Source organism: Trachinotus anak, unplaced genomic scaffold, assembly GCF_046630095.1.
Source record: "Trachinotus anak isolate AG129_WGS33_773 ecotype Australia unplaced genomic scaffold, CSIRO_AGI_Tana_v1 ptg000003l, whole genome shotgun sequence".
NCBI classification, from domain to species: domain Eukaryota; kingdom Metazoa; phylum Chordata; class Actinopteri; order Carangiformes; family Carangidae; genus Trachinotus; species Trachinotus anak.
This window is the reverse complement of record NW_027273854.1, coordinates 14,427,195-14,444,764: the sequence shown is the minus strand read 5'-3', so window position 1 is coordinate 14,444,764 and position 17,570 is coordinate 14,427,195. Positions and strand designations below refer to the sequence as shown.

Genomic DNA, 17,570 nt, shown 5'->3' with positions numbered 1-17,570 from the left:
CTGAAGGTGGTTGAGCAGCTGTACAAAATCCTACAATCCTCATTTTTATTTAGCTGAAAAGTTTGATTTTAATTTAGACCTCCTGGGGTTGTTGTTTCTAATAAAACAATAAATAAAACATACTGAAAGGTCTTGTTACTCATGTGAACTTTTGTGAACAAATGAAAATAAGTTTATGAACATAATATTGAAGTGGACCATATATTGTAGTTCCACTTTGAACCTTTAGAGGGCAGGTAAAGTCTTGTTTTTCTCTCCTCTGTCTCTGTGATGAGACAGTTACAGCAGCTCACCTCATTCATCTGAACTAACTGATCTTTGAATCATCACAGATAAAGACAAACTCTGAAGTGAAAAGCTTTACAAGTTTTGATGTAAAACTGTGAAAGTTTTTGATGATGGAATGTGAATCACAATATTTGGTGATTTGATTTGAGAGTTTCTACATCAGATATTAAGAATTTAATGAATTAAACACAACAATAGTGTTGGTTCATCAAGTCTACAAGATGTGAAAAGTAGATCTAAAGATGATCAAATGTAAGATCAGCTGTTTATTGTTGTTGTTCTCATGTGACAGTTATTCATCTATGTCAATTACTAATTTGTTGCAAAAGTTACTTACATTTTAAAAAATACCATTTGATCAGTTGAACTCAGACAGTTAAAGCCTGTATTTACAGTAACTACCTGCTGGGACTGCACAGTGAAAGTAGCTGCTAGATACTGTGAATATGGTACAAAGAAACTTTTCTTTTTGTTTGAGAGGATTTTTGTTTCACATCTTTAATGTAAAACTGCAAACCTTCAACTATCTGCAGGAAACACAAATCTCTGTATGATTTTTTATTTCTTCATTTTCTCAACAAAAGATTAATTTAAATATTCAACAATATGCAAATGAAGGTTCCTCATAAAGAAGTGAAGTGTGTGTCAGTGAGAGGACAGAAGAGCTCACATCAGTTCAGCTTCAACATCAACCATGTTCTCTGTAGTTCTGATACAGCTGCTGGCAGCTGGATCCTGTGAGGAGCTTTCAGTGGATTCACACTAATAAACACATTAGAAACACTGAATATTCAGATGAATGATGGAGATAATGTTGATTTGTGTTTCCACAGGTGTGTACAGTATTGATCTCATCCAGACAGACTCAGTGGTTGTGCAGCCTGGACAGTCTTTCACCATCACCTGTCAGGTCTCTGGTTATTCTCTGACTGATAACAGCTATGCAACAGGTTGGATCAGACAGCGTGAAGGAAAACCAATGGAGTGGATTTTGCATCGCTGGGGTGGAGGCACCTTGGATCAAAACAATGCTCTGAAGAACAAGTTCCTTCACCACACATTGACTAGTTCTGTAACATTAACAGGACAGAATCTGCAGCCTGAGGACACAGCTGTGTATTACTGTGTACGTACATGGTGGTACAATAGTTGGCTCCACAGTGACACAAACAACCAACAGACCTGCACAAATACCCAGAGACTCCTGTGGCTGAACCACAAACACAAGCATGTTCTAAATATTACAATTAATAAAGACAGTACAAGTCTACTGAGAGGATCAACGTGTAAAAGTATGTGAAGAACTGAACAGAAGAGTAGTTCAGTATTTTAGTAAATCCATGTAGATTTCATTTGACTTCTACTTCAGCTGACATCTGAATAAGTGAGATTTAGAGAAAGTTGATTGCTACACATCACATTTTAATTATTTTATTTCACTGTGTGAGTGTGTGTATATGCAATACCTGTTTTTTTCTCCATTAGTCCACAAATGATTAGGGAAGAATTTCTTTTACACTGAAGACAGCGGAGCGGCTGCACAAAAACCTCCACAGACAACAAATAGCAATGTGACCTCAGTCACATCTGAGTTTTCTCATCGCCTGCAAAATCACTTTAATACAGTATATCCACATAAGATTTTATATATTTCAAAGTAACAATTACATTTTTATTCTCTTAATGACGTTACTCAGTACTGTCAAAGTTTTATTTAACACTAAACTACCCAACGCAAATACGAACAATACATTACATTCATTTAGTCTGAAACATGGACCGAACTGAAAAAAAAAAACATGTGATTTGACAAGAAGACAAGACAACAAGGATCAGAAGATGATTAGAAATGTGAAATATCCACGATCAGAAATATGTTTAAATCATTTATTCATTTTACAACATGGTGAAATAACAACAAAGCACAAAAAGTGATGAGAAACTGTGATGCCAAGATGAATTATCTTACAGTATAAACAAGAAATGTGGGAAAAGTGGTGTTTTACACAAATGACATTAAAAGATGCCAGATAAAGTTTTTGACTAACAATAAACCCACAGCCAAGTACGTTCCACCTCTCTCCTCCCTGTGAGGAGGAGTCAATGCAAAACTCAGATGTCTTCCACCTCTACTTATCTGACTGCAGAGAGGATGACAGAGAACAGTGGACACACAGTTGAACATGATGGACTATAGGACAGGACTGCTGCTGTTAACTCTCTGCTGGACAGGTGAAGAGTTTCTCTGATGAATTCTGTATTAATTTGTTAATTGGACATATCTTCATTTGTTCTACCAATGTAACACCTGACATGCATTTCTGCTTAGTGGTTGAGCAGCTGTACAAAAACCTACAGTTTAATGTTCTACCTCCCCAAGACTTGTTCAACTCTCCCTTTAAATTTTTTATTTGATTACAGAAGAGGAAGGGCAGCAATTTGAACACACGTTGACTCTTCATCGGGTCCTGTTGAAGAACGAAAATGGGCAGAAGTTAAGTTAGTCTCAGTGCCTGAACAAGAAAGATGTGAGTCTGTTTTATAAACTGAGAGCTGAACTTTCTTCAGATAATATAATTACTGAGAGATAAACAGGAATTGTGTTGTTTTGTCAAAATGTCTAACATGAGATTGATAACTCTGAGTCCAGCAGAGGCTGTGGAGTAAGAGAAGGAGCGTTTCCAAACATTCAGTGAAAGGTACTTACCTGACAAACCACACAAAACATGTCTCCACAAGAAGCCGACGCTGTCCCACTGTCTCCTTACCTCCATGCTTATAATGTCAGCTTGCTAGACTGCTAGAGTGCCTGTCATGTCACAGCTACTGTCAACACTGACTTGATTTGATTTATTGGACATATTGAAACATGTCATACACTCTGGCAAACACGCAGCTTATTCATTTAAAATGTTGCATATAGCACAAAAAAAGATGAGAGATAACTTATTCCCATTGTGGTCCTTATGACCCCATGACCCAAAGAGTGCCAATTTAATTCTAGTCATGTATGTTAGAATGAATGAAACTTAACTGATCTGAGTTCACCAGCTACAATACAAAGGACCACCTTCAACTTTTCCTGTGCCTTCCGCTCTCTTCTCTGTCTGTACTGATATTTACCAACAGCTCCCAGTGGAAAACAATCTAACAACAACCACAGAGACAAACGGAGAACCATTCCAGTGACGCCACCATCTGGCTTGTTCAAAGATGGCTGTGCCCTCGTGGCAAAAAAGCACAATACTTTTTAGTTTTCCAGCAAAACTGGTTGAATTCCAGGTTTGATTGCAGAACCGTATCTTACTGGAGGTAAAAAGCTCAATAACAATAACACTCTGAGAACAAGTTCAGTTACAGCAGCATGAGGACACAGCTCCATGTGTGTTACTCCTCAGTGACACAAACCTGCACAAAAACCCAGAAACCAGTGAGAGAGTCCGTCTTCTCAGGTACTCCCTCACAGAGAAGTTGAGTGTGGGACATTGCTGTGCATCAATTTGCACAGTGATTCAAACCACTGACAGACCTACTCAGAAACACATGTGACTAAACAACAGAAACCAATATGCTGTGAATGGGAACATGAATGAACACACTACACTTTGCTGATCTAATGAAAACAGCCGTTTGTGGTTTTTTTTACTGATAAACAGAGGCAGAGTTGAGGGTTTCATGTATCCATATAGATCCCTTTTCACCTCCACTGCAGCCAGCATCAGTACAGAAGAGACTTACAGAAACTTGATTTCTTCCAATGATTACAAAAAGGATATGACACTTATTTCAGTTATTTGTTTTTGTGTATGGCAATGCCTGGAGAAGATCTTTTTCCTGTTTCCATGCAATGAGACAGAAATAATGTGACAAAATTAATAGCTCTATGTCCTAAAAATGTATAAATTAATACATTTTTCTTTGTATAGTTTGGCCAAACATAAAATATGTAAAACAAATATATACACACACCGCCCACTTTATTAGGTACACCTTGCTGGTACCAGGCTGGACCCTGGCATAGATTCAACAAGGTGAAACATTCCTCAGAGATTTTGGTCCATGTTGACATGATAGCATCACACAGCTGCTGCAGATTTGTCGGCTGCACATCCATGGTGTGAATCTCCCCTACCACCACATCCCAAAGGTGCTCTACTGGATTGAGATCTGGTGACTGTGGAGGCCATTTGAGAAATCATCAGACCTGGCAAAGTTTTTCCAATCTTCTATTGTCCAACTTTGGTGAGCCCGTGTGAATTTTCCTGTTCTTAGCTGACAGGAGCTGAAATACTCAGACCAGCCTGTCTGGCAGCAAAAACCAGGCCACTTTCAAAGTCACTTAAATCCCCTTTCTTCTCCATTCTGATGCTCGGTTTGAACTTCAGCAAGTCGTCTACATGCCTAAGTGCATTGCAATGCTGCCATGTGATTGGCTGATTATATATTTGCATTAATGAACAATTGAACAGGTGTACTTAACCCTCCTGTTATGTTCATTTGTCAGGAACAGCAATGGTGTTCCCGGGTCAATTTGACCCAGTGCATGTTTAATTATCCAAAAGATGTCTGAAAACAAAAAAATCCTAACAAGCACTGTGAGTATTTCATCACTAACTCCATTACTAACTATTCTATCAATATTTAGTGCAATGGTGTTCCTTACCTCTAACAGGTGATGGTTCAATTAGGATAATTCACTCGTTTTTCATAAAAAAAAAATGCATGTTCAAACTTTTTTAAAAATGTTTCACCACTTTATTGCTTTTGAAAGACCAACATATGAAACACAATCGTTTTACATAACATTGAAACATAACATTTAAATTTTGTTTTACATACATGCACTGTTTGTGAACCAGAAATGAACAAAATCGCAATACAACAATCAAGCAATCACAATATGAACGTGTGTGTGTATGTGTTTGTCTAGGCAAGGCAACGCAAGGCAAGGCATCTTTATTTATATAGCGCATTTCATACCAAGGCACCTCAATGTGCTTTACATAAAGACAAAAAAGAACAGCATAAAACAGCATAAAACAAAAGAAAACACAGAGTTAAAAGCAGGGGCAAAAAAGTACAATAGAAGAAAATAGATTGAGTTTTAAGTTCTTAAAAAGAGCTCAGCTATAAGCACATGAAAAGAGAAATGTTGAGGTGTGTGTCTAGGTGTGTGTGTGTGTGTGTGTGTGTGTGTGTGTGTGTGTGTGCGTGTGCATCTACACAGCACACGAGTGACATGTCACCACACTGTGCTTTGTGCAACATTTCACACAGGTCATGCTTGTCTTGATATCGTCAGATGGCCTGCAGACCTCCCCAAAAACATGCCTCCCTTCCAGATTAGTCATTTCCAGAATGATTTTCTGTATTGAATCTGGTATGACCAGCTCAAAAGTTGACTTGATGTCAGTCACACGAGTCACTGCCATCCTAGTGGACCCTGGCACTGTCTTGATTATGTTTTCTGCAGACAGTTTTGCCTGACGCATATTTGGGGATGAAGAACACTGTATTTCACCATTTTTTGACATGAATGTCTTGCTTGGAGGAATAGGAATAGCAGTTCCCTCATCTGGTTCAAAATCAGAATCATTAGAATCAGAATTTAGCTCAAGATGGTCTTCATCTTCAGACACATCCTCCTCCATTTCACTGTCATGATCAATGATGACTTCCAGAGCCTCCTGGACTGTCATCCTTTTGCTTCTGCTGCTCATTTTGTAAAGGTTTGCCTGACAGAGTGTAATGTTGGTAGGACTCCCATGCAGAGAATCTTTTATATGTTTTGCCCCTCCCCTGTTGAGTGTCCACTGAATGTGGGTGGAGTTTTCCCGCGAGAACATAAATGGTTCTCGTCAAATATCGTAACACCTGCACCTGTGTGTGCGTGTGCTCTGTGTGTGTGTGTGTGTGTGTGTGTGTGTGTGTGTGTGAGAGAGCGAGAGAGAGAGAGAGAGAGAGAGAGAGAGTGATTGGGATGAAATATGTCTCATAGTTGCAAAGAAAAAAATAGTCTGACATTTCTGACACCCTTTTACCTCCAGTGTAACTGCTGGGTCAAATTGACCTGAACAGTATCTATGTGATATAAACGTGAGATGAACCATTTTCATATTATATGTTGATTACACTAATTAAGGCAAGCAGAAGAAGTTTCATACTGAAAAAATACTTTTAACTATTTTTCCTAGATCTTCAAACTTTAAAAAGGGTCAATTTGACCCAGAACATAACAGGAGGGTTAATAAAGTGGCCGGTGAGTGTAAATTCGATATGAGTTTTTAGATATTAATGTAGGACATAAAAGTTTTGTTCCCTGACTTCATCAGTACAAAATTGAGTGGCCTAGACGTTAATATTTTACATGTTGCTCTGCTCTTGTGGAGAGACTTGATTTATGAAAATGTATGCATTACATGTTTCCTCTTTAAACCTGCAGAGGGAGGTCTATGCAAACTCTTCCCTCCCTATAAACACACCAACATCTTACAGAACTAACAGTAACAGGTTTAAACATTTTTGAAACACCAGTCAAAGAACACTGACTCAGTGTTTACTACAGGATGGAAAATACAGTTGTCTGGAGTTTATTATTTGTTGTCACTATTCATGGTGAGAAAATCTATTCTGCTTTTTTTTCTCATGTTTTTAAGTGTGTCAGATAATGTTCATCATTTCTTTACTTACAGGAGTTTGGAGTGAGATCAAACTGGACCAGTCTCCATCTGAGGTGAAAAGACCTGGAGACACACTGAAGATGTCATGTGTCATATCTGGTTACAGCATGACAGACTACTACATACACTGGATACGACAGAGACCAGGGGAAGCTCTGCAGTGGATTGGGAGGATGGACACAGGTTCAAACTCTGCTATCTATGGCAGCTCCTTTCAAAGCCGTTTCCTCATGACTGAAGATGTGTCCAGCAGCACTCAGTACCTCGAGGTCAAGAGTCTGACAGCAGAAGATTCTGCTGTTTACTTCTGTGCTCGAGACACAGTGACTGAAGACAGTGGAGCAGCTGCACAAAAACCTCCACAGACAACAAGTAGCAATGTGAAGGGTTATTGGTTTTCATTGCAAAAGATAATGAGTTGTACTAGAAGAAGTAATTCAAAATATTTTTTATATGTATGTATGTATGTATTCAAAAAAATTGGAAATGGAAAAGAATAAGCTTGTATGGATACAACACTACTAAAAAAAAGGTTGAACTCACACCTATCAAAACAGCGTCACCACCTGCACATATGTTTTACAAAACCATGACTGTATTATCAAAAGACATCATCCAAAAATCCTCTCCACCCTCCTTTCCTGAAGAGCTGACAGAGCTTCAAACACAACCCCCTTCTATATTTTAAGGACTCATCAGTGAGATACGTCACGTTATGTTACACATTATTTTGAAATAAAGAAAATAGCTGCAGTGCTTCATTTAAGACAGGAAACACTTTCACCCATTCTGCAAGTGTCTGTGATGGTATCTGCACCCTGTCAACATATATGCAACTTAGATACTTTTTCACATGCTTATATGTGTAAACTGTGTTTGTGTAGACATGTGTTTGTCCTGTCATGTTTATTGTGCACAAAGAAAAGCTGCACACTGTGACAGTAGTGTCCTGATACGACTCCATTACCATATGTGTTCTTCACTTCTGTCCCTAAAATGGCGAAAAAATGTCACACAATAGTCTGTTCAAATGTGCTGTGTGCCACCAATTCATAAAAGCAGCTGATTGTAGGTTGCAGCACTGTGAGGAGGAGTCCATGCAAATCTTGATCTCCTCCATCCATATTTATTTCACTGCGAACACCAACCAGACACACAACAAATGTCCATGATGGCTTTAACTACATGTGTAACATTCCTGCTGCTGTCAGCAATTTCTGGTGAATTCCACACTTGTGCACTTTTCTTTTTCAGTGTCAGGGTTTACGTTTGGCTCTGTTCTGATCAAACTGCTTTTCTCCTCAGGTGTTTGCAGTCAGACACTGACTGAGTCTGCACCAGTGGTAAAGCAGCCTGGAGAATCCCACAAACTGAGCTGTACATATGCAGGAATATCAGATAGTGATGCTCATATCGCCTGGATCAGACAAGCTGAAGGAAAAGGACTGGAGTGGGTTGCCTTCATTTCCGCTCCAAGTGGAAGCACTAAATATTATTCCACGTCTGTCCAGAATCGCTTCACCATTTCCAGAGACAACAACGTGGACCAGGTGTATCTGCAGATGAACAGCCTGAAGACTGAAGATTCTGCTGTTTATTATTGTGCTCGAGAGCCACAGTGACACAGGAAGCCACAGAGCTGCACACAAACCCCTGCAGATGTCACAGTGGCACGAAGAAGCTTTGTAAATCCATTGTATTTTAAAATAACCGTTAAATTTTAATGTATCTAATTAAATTACTACCCTCCCCACAATACACACACACACACACACACACACACACACACACACACACATACAAATAAGCTGAGAGGAAGAATTGAAAATGGTGTTACATGTTTTAAAAAAAAACTATATAACTTTTTCATGAAAGCACATTGTTATGCTACAGTTTTAACCAACATTTATGGTCTGAATTAAAGGATGATAACAACCATTTGCTGGTCTGTGTCACAAAAATACTGAATAATGACCTTTGAGTGATTTTGAATTTGAATTCATCAGATAAAAATGACAGATAATGATTATATATATATTTAAAACAAACAAAAAAATAAAAAACTACGCCTGATAGTCTGATCAAAAAGCAGCATAATGAAAAATGCAAAAGTATTGTTTTGTTGATCATAATTAAGTTTTGTTTTGTTCTTACCCATTGATGACAATACAGGTCGCCTTACTCTCAAAAAGTCAAGAGATTACTCATTGAAACTGGAAAGAATAAGGTTGTATAGACACAGCAGCACTGACAGAAAAGCTTAAACTCACACCTATCAAAAAAGCTTAAAATTTCACACTGTTGGAGATTATTTTAAAAATGTAATCTATTATTTTATATTTATTTCTCATTAATTGCATTTGAGTAAAGTTATGATTCACTGTGGTATATGTGGAAAATTATTCTTACATATTGTGTATTATACATTTTTTTCAGCATGTTCCTTCTTGTTCTTGCACCAGTGTTGTTGGATTATTGTTGGTAAATGAACCATTGCTAAAATAAAAAAAAACCCCAAAAAATAAAGAAGAAATCAGCTTTGCCAGCTTTGCTTCATTTGTTTTCACCACCACTAGATGTGGGCAATAAAAGTTCACATCCTCTCTCTTTCAGATGCATAAAGGATGAACAACCCTACAGGCTGTACTCAAATGAAGAGACAAAAACTAGACACAGAAATAACCTTAAAACTTAGTCTCATGCTGCTGCAGACTGAAACTGTACTTCACACCACAGAAATATTCCGAGCTCCCTCTTTGAAACAGATGATGGAATATATATATATATATATATATATATATATATATATATATATGTGTGTGTGTGTGTGTGTGTGTGTATATATATATATATATATATATATATATATATATATATATATATATATATATATATATATATATGACTACTGTTCTAATATGGATTAGAACATTAGTCGAAAAGGGCTATTCACTGTATAGAACTGTGTACCAACCCTACCTATGCACAACACAACTGATGTTCTCAAATGCATTAAGAAGGCAAGAAATGACACAAAGGCACACCTGTTAGTTGAAAACCCTTCCAGGTGACTCCCTCATGAAGCTGATTGAGAGAACGCCAATAGTGTGCAAAGCTGTCATCAAAGCAAAAGGTGGCTACTTTGAAGAATCTAAAATATAAAACATATTTTGGTTTGTTTGTTTGGCTTGTCCAAATGTGTTACTTCATAGTGTTGATGTCTTCAGTATTAATCTACAATGTGGAAAATAATAAAAATAAAGAAAAACCATTGATTGAGAAGGTGTGTCCAAACTTTTGTCCAACACACACACACACACACACACACACACATATATATATATATATATATATATATATATATATATATATATATATATTATTTTATTTATTTTTTTTTATTTATTTTTTTGTCCAATATGAATGAATATGTAAATACAATGATGTAAATAACAAATCGTACTAGAGCAGAAAGAGTTGCTTTGTGTTCATGATTTTGCATTTCATAGTCTGACAAAATAAATCTTTGCTTTTCAGGTTTGGTCATTTTGTTGATAATGTTTGCTTTCATCAGTAATCCAATAGATGTGATATTTACAACATTTAAGATTTGGACAGCCACATAAAAATGTACGGTGGTGTGAATGTGAGTGACAACGTGCTGCTGATAAACATAAAAAGCTTTTGAGGGTTTTGTTGTCATGAGTCACAGCACAGAGATCTAAGAATATCTGACAGAAAACCACTTAAACACAGCTGCAGCAGTGAAACTTCCTCGAAGCAACAGACATGTCTGTCAGTGTATAGATTTATATATCAGCATGTATCCAGGCGGGAAGTCACTCACATGCACACAGCAGAGGCAACACAAACATACAGGGTAAATTCATAAACATTTTTTCTCTACATTCTTTTCCCACTACACTCTGAGGCTTTGTCTGTGATAAGAAGCTTAAAGTTTCAAACTGTTGGAGATCATTTTTTTTAAATGTAATCAATTATTTTATATTTATTTTTCTCATTACTTGCATTTTAGTAAAGTTATGCACTTTGGAATATTTGGATATTTATTCTTACATATAATGTATTATACATATATATAGTATTTTAACTCTATTTTCAGCATGTTCCTTCTTGTTCTTGCACCAGTGTTGTTGGATTATTGTTGGTAAATGAACCATTGCTAAAATAAAAAAACAAAGAAGAAATCAGCTTTGCAGGCTTTGCTTCATTTGTTTTCACCACCACTAGATGTGGGCAATAATAGTTATGATCTTCTCTCTTCCAGATGCATAAAGGATGAACAACCCTACAGGCTGTACTCAAATGAAGACACAAAAACTAAACACAGAAATAACCTTAAAACTTAGTCTCATGCTGCTGCAGACTGAAACTGTACTTCACACCACAGAAATATTCCGAGCTCCCTCTTTGAAACAGATGATGGAAAATGTCTCTTTTCTTTTAGTGTCGTCTGCAGGTGATGCCAAACATGTCCGTGATTTCCAAATTTCCTGTAGCTGTAAAACAGATGATTAGCATACACACATAATATATCAGATTATGATGTTGCAGTTTTGTCCAATATTATGAACTGAATAAGTCAAGTCAACTCAAATTATTTCAAGAGCACATTTAAAAAAACAAACATTGACCAAAGTGTTTTATCGAATTGTTTGAGTGATGATTACAATCAAATGAAAACAAAGAAATTCTCAAATAAAAAATAAAAATGCAGACATGACTATGAGGATAGAAATAAATGAATAAAAACATAGAATGAATGAATGATAAACAAATATTGTATTTGTTTATTAAAATTTACAGGTCCCCTTATTCTCCAGTGCAGGAAATGGTGTTTGGTTTTTGTATGAGGGTTTTTCACTGTGATGGGCTGGTGGGCACTGAGATATACATCCATACAAAAACCTAAGAGCAAAAATCTTACACTTATCTTTTCATTTGATTAAAAATATGACAGGACAAAATATTTCTTATTTGAATATGAGGTAACTGCCACGCTTATCTATTTTAATAAGCAGATAAATTTTTAAAATTGGATTAATTCATAGTTTATAATGAACGCTAGTTCAAAGATGTAAATGTTTTCTTAGGGTAAATCTTAATTTCAAGAACTGATTAAGAATCAGTACAACAGACATGTTTGCAGGATGACACCAGGGTATCACGTGTACCAGGATTTCTATCCATTTCAGACAATTACTTAAGTTTTTAAGCATTTTTCTGGAGCTCCAGGTTTTTGTTCAGGCAATGAATGGAGATGCAACACTGTGATTATTTTGACTACTGGGGTAAAGGGACTAAAGTCACAGTTCACTCAGGTAAGCCACATTTCTACACAATATTTTCAGTGATCAGATGATTTTTTGTTTAAAATGTGATTATTGATGGTAGAGAAGTTTAGGTCATGGTCTTGTTGAAGTTTGTACTGATCAGATGGAGCAAAACCCAAAAACAAAACCGTCAAGATATTCTTAATGCAGCTGTTTCGTAGAAAGCATTTTGAAAAGTTCTTCTTTTGCATTATGACTTCAAGATTTGCTCTTACATTATATTCAGCTAGATTGTGATTATTACTGATAATCACATTTTTATTTACTTTTTCTTTTACTGTTGATTATAATTATAGACAATACTGTACCTGGATGATTTTTATAAGACGGTACCATATATATATATATATATATATATATATATATATATATATATATATATATATATATATATATATATATTACACATAGTATAATTGCTTTAAATGAAGGAAGTGAGATGATGTGTGTTTTAAACAAATGAACACTTTACAAAGACGAGTTAATACCTTTAATATCTAATTCATTTTGAAATGACAAAAGACACTGACTTTTAAAGGATGAAATATGCAATGAACTGAAGGGCAAATTGATAATTATCCATTTAAAGTTTCAACTCACTTTTTCTGATTTGTAATTCTTTCCATTCGGCATTCAACTTTTTCAGTTTATAAGTTTATTGCAAAACAAAAAGAAGAACAAAATGTTCATTAAATTAAATGTAGTACGGTAAGAAAAAAACAAAAACATTTATTGTATGAAGATATTGGTTCAAAAAAAAAACAATGCAGAAGATTGGGTTTGAAATATTGGTGCCATTGTATTAATGAACTCAGTTTCAGTCTCTTTATCTGTGAGCTGAACAGACAAATCAAACTAATCAATAAGACGATACTTTACTCTTACTTATTAAAAGGATGCCGACATCTCTCTCTCTTCAGTTTCACCGTGCAGATAGACAATCACATGCTAACTTGCTGATGATTTTTGTTAGCCATTATTTTAACAATATTTTTTATTAAATTTCTTTGTGATTAAGATAAACCTGCCACTGTTCCAACAAAATGGTTTAGAACAATTCATGTTGCAGTTTGTGTAACGTGCTCAGTTTAGCAAAATAACAAAAAGTATAAAATAAAATATGAAATAACATTTAATAATGTGACTTTTTAAAGCATTTTTTAAAGTGTATTTTATTATTTCACAACTACATGATATATCTTGTATTTATCACATTATTTATTTCACAATTTCTCACTGATTTATATATTTAAGATTGAACTCTTTTGGTCTTATTTAATTCAACCAATAATTATCTGTGATCAGTTTTTCTGATGAGCAATTCATTATTTGTGTTTCATAATTTGCTTGACATTAAACTTATCAAACTTTTTTCCAGGGTCAACTGCATCCCCGACTGTGTTTCCTTTGGTTCAGTGCACACCTGGGACTGCAGATAAAATCACCGTTGGTTGTCTTGCACACAACTTTTTCCCAGATACTGTTACTTTCCAGTGGACCGATGCCAGTGGGACCAGCCTGACCTCAGCACAATATCCTCCTGCTGAGAAAAACAACAAATATACAGCAGTCAGTTTGACCCAAGTATCAAAATCTGATTGGGATTCAAGGAAGTCTTTTCGATGTTCAGTAATTCATGACGGATCTTCCAAAAGTGTACATGTCAAAAGTATGTGGTGTTGTTAATTTGTTAACACATCTCTCTAACTTCCTCAGTATACTGTGTAATGGGTCAACTTACCATCCTCATTCATTTTGTTCTTCGCTACAAATGTTCAGCAATATTTATTCCCTCACATTTGTGACATTTCCTTTGTCCGTCTGACACATATATTTTTCCTTTGAGCCAACCATCTCGTCACTTGTAGATGAAAGATTAATATGCAGATTAATATAAAATGGAATGACTTTAACTCTGCTGTTTCCTCATCTGTTCAGAACCTGTTCCTCCAAAACTGACTTTGCTATCGGTGCCAAGTGAAGACACCCAGGCCCTGGTCTGCACAATTGAAGACAGTGAAAATGCAACACTTGAACCATTTAAATGGAAAAAGAATGGTGCAGAGTTGAACGACTACAGTCAAAGTCCCATCCAAAAAACTGGAGAGTTATACTCAGCTATCAGTGTCCTGAAGGTCAAGAATACAGACTGGGACACAAAAGCTGTTTACACCTGTGAGGCAACATACAGAGGAATAACATCCAAAAGAAAGGCCTCAAAAGGTTCAGTGATATTTCAACTCTTACTCAACAGTGACATAAAATAGTATATTCTGGATCTTGACACAAATGACATGAAGTCAAGAATTTTTCAGACCATCCAAATGTTTGTGACCTCTTTTTCTCTGTTGCTCTCCCTCATGTAGGTTTTGTCACAGTGATGCTGAAACAGTCAAGTCCCAAAAAAATTTTCAGCGACAACCAGGCAGAGCTGGAATGTGTCATCACTGGACAAGACAAGGCCATTGTAGATGCAACTCAAATCATATGGGAAATCAACGGACAAAATGTTACCAGCAACACTGCTGCAACAAAGTCTGAAGGCAGTCAGTACAGCAAAACCAGCACAGTGACTCGTACCAAAGATGAGTGGCAGAAAGTCAACAAAGTACGCTGTTCTGCCGTTAGAGAAGATATGACACCAGTTATTCAAGAGCTGACTGTCCACAAAGGAGGTATGTTACTGAATGATGGAACAGTAATCTGTGAACCCAGGGGAGGCAGCCAGCTTACTAACTCAAACATGTCATACAGTAAAGTAAATGTAAAGCTTATATATGAACCAGCATGTAAACCCAGTGTCTCTTACAGATGGGAAACAGACAAAAGTGAAAGTCCATGTCCTCCCAGGTGAGGAGATTGACAATGAAGAGGTCACGCTGGTGTGTCTGGTCTCCAGTCCTGTGCAGCAGGATTACTACATCGCATGGTCAGAACAACACGAACAAGGAACCCCGATCTATGCTGATGGCATCGACTTCCCCCCACAGAAGACCCAAAAGAGCTACTTAGTTACAAATGTTTACATCGCTACCAAGACAAAGTGGGATGGAAAACATCAGTTCTACTGCCACGTCTGGCCTGTTGGCAGAAATGACTCCATGAAATCACACGGAGTGTCTAAGGCCATGGGTAACATGATTGAATGTGACAAATAGTGGATGGATTCTGCCATAAATGTGGTGTTTTGTGCTAATATGTCATTCTGTCTCTGTGTGTGCTCCCTGACAGGGAACCTGTGTTATTAATCTTTGTGACTGTACAAATAAGAGTCAACATGTCAATTTAGTTTTGTTTGTCCTCTTACCGTGTTTGTCACGTTGTCTAACAGCTTGAGAAGTGTGCTGATTGTTTGAAATAAATGTTGCATGGAGACACTTTTGTTACACGTTCATGAATGACTTCTATAGTTTCAAACAAAATGAAAAGCAAGCACAAAAGATCACTTTGTATGAGTAGTTTTCACTGAAGCCTCACAGTAGTATGCTGCATTGTACCACTGTTGAACTGAATCCATGTCCACACATGAGAGTGAATTACAATAATTAATAATAATAATAATTTTATTAGCACTATCTAAGAGAGACAATGGTGTCAATGTTATGTTACTAATAACCTTTGTTAACAGACACACACCACACACACAGACTAACCACCTATACCTTCTTCTTCTTACATTTTCCCTCAGAGGGGTTTTCTCTGAGCTGCACAGATGATGCCAGTGAAGAGGATGAGGCCAGAAGTCTGTGGTCCACAACCTCCTCCTTCATATTTCTCTTCATATCCTCTCTCTTCTATAACATAATATTCAGCCTGGTCAAGGTAAACATGCAGGCTTTTTCTGCATTTCACTTGTCCACTTTGCATAATACCAAGACTGCAATGCATCATCCTGAAAAGGGAGATCGTTGGAATGCAAATGAATGCATCAGTTTAGCTTAATAAAGTTAGACACAATAGACATAGGCTACGGTAAGAAAACTCAAATATGTAATTGATTATCAACAGTATGTGAAAAAAATAATTGGGACCAAATCAGTATTTCTGACTAGTGAATTATTCTATATGGATATCACAAACCTCATGTTTAAGTAAAGAAATCTTATGGGTTTGATTTCGATGAACACAATTACATAGTAAAGTGGTGTGAAATGAATCACTTCCGGTGTATTAGGTGTCTTGAACAGAGTTTACTGGCACAGCCAACCAGCACAAGTGTGAAGGGCAACAGAATGAAGAACATCTCCAGCCACAGAAAATGTGCTTCTTTGTGTGTTTTAAATGCTCCATGGCACATGGTGACATATTACTATTAACATCACAGATATTATCTTGAAGTAACCAACTCTCAGATAGTAACCGTGTCTCATTCTATGATGATAAACCCTTTATGCAAGTTCCTACAGAATGTGACCTGCAGCAAATCTGCTGGCCACTACTACAAACTGTACTCGAGACACAGAGATCTTTTGGGTGCCCATTCTCCAGCTGAGTGAAACTGTTCAACACCCTCTATTTGATTTGATGTGTATTTTTGAAATGATTTGTTGTTTTCTTTTTTCAGATGAAGAAACATTAAGGGATCAGATGGATACACAGCACAGACCACTTCATTTGTTTTCTTTTTCTTTTATCCAGTTTTAAAAACATGTACGTCAGCAATAATCTATTGTATCCTCTAACCTGTAGAAAATTTAAAGTACAACTACAATTCTTTTTACTTACATGAATACATTTTCCTGCATTGGGTACTGTTGCTAAATTATCATCACACAAGTTCTTTATTACGTTTCTTGAACACGTGCCTCTAAGATGTTTTATTATTAACTTTTCTTGTCATGTAAATAAAAAATGTACTGGAGCAGAAAAGAGTTGCTTTGTGTTCATGGTTTTGCATTTCATTGTTTGACTAAATAAATCTTTGCTTTTCATGTTTGATCATTTTGTTGATAATATTTGCTTTCATCAGTAATTTAATAGATTTAATAGATAGAATTAGAATAGAATAGAGATTACAGTGGTTACAATTTAGACAGCCACATAAAAATGTACGGTAGTGTGAATGTGAGTGCTAACGTGCTGCTGATAAACATAAAAAGCTTTTGAGGGTTTTGTTGTCATCTGAGTCACAGCACAGGGATCTAAGAATATCTGACAGAAACCACCATAAGTCAACACCCTGTGAAGCTGTGTTATCAGTTAAGCTCTGAAGGTTTTTCAGTTTCCTGCTGTTTCTGAACATATCATT

The 17,570-nt window shown here is 36.4% G+C and overlaps 1 protein-coding gene, 1 long non-coding RNA gene and 1 gene segment (V, D, J or C); all 3 read left to right on the top strand.

Moving 5' to 3' along the window:
* LOC139618218 (uncharacterized) overlaps positions 1-17,570 on the top strand; it is a 68,737-nt gene that overhangs the window by 16,023 nt on the left and 35,144 nt on the right. The window lies entirely within an intron of this gene.
* On the top strand, positions 10,483-11,410 carry LOC139618227 (uncharacterized). Its single transcript, XR_011689703.1, has 2 exons — positions 10,483-10,848; positions 11,257-11,410. It is a non-coding gene; the product is annotated as an uncharacterized lncRNA (long non-coding RNA).
* Positions 11,781-17,260, top strand: LOC139618221 (immunoglobulin heavy constant mu-like). The segment is given in 7 exon segments: positions 11,781-12,310; positions 13,701-13,991; positions 14,261-14,545; positions 14,689-14,997; positions 15,134-15,454; positions 16,011-16,144; positions 16,887-17,260. Coding segments are annotated over 7 exon segments (1,422 nt in total).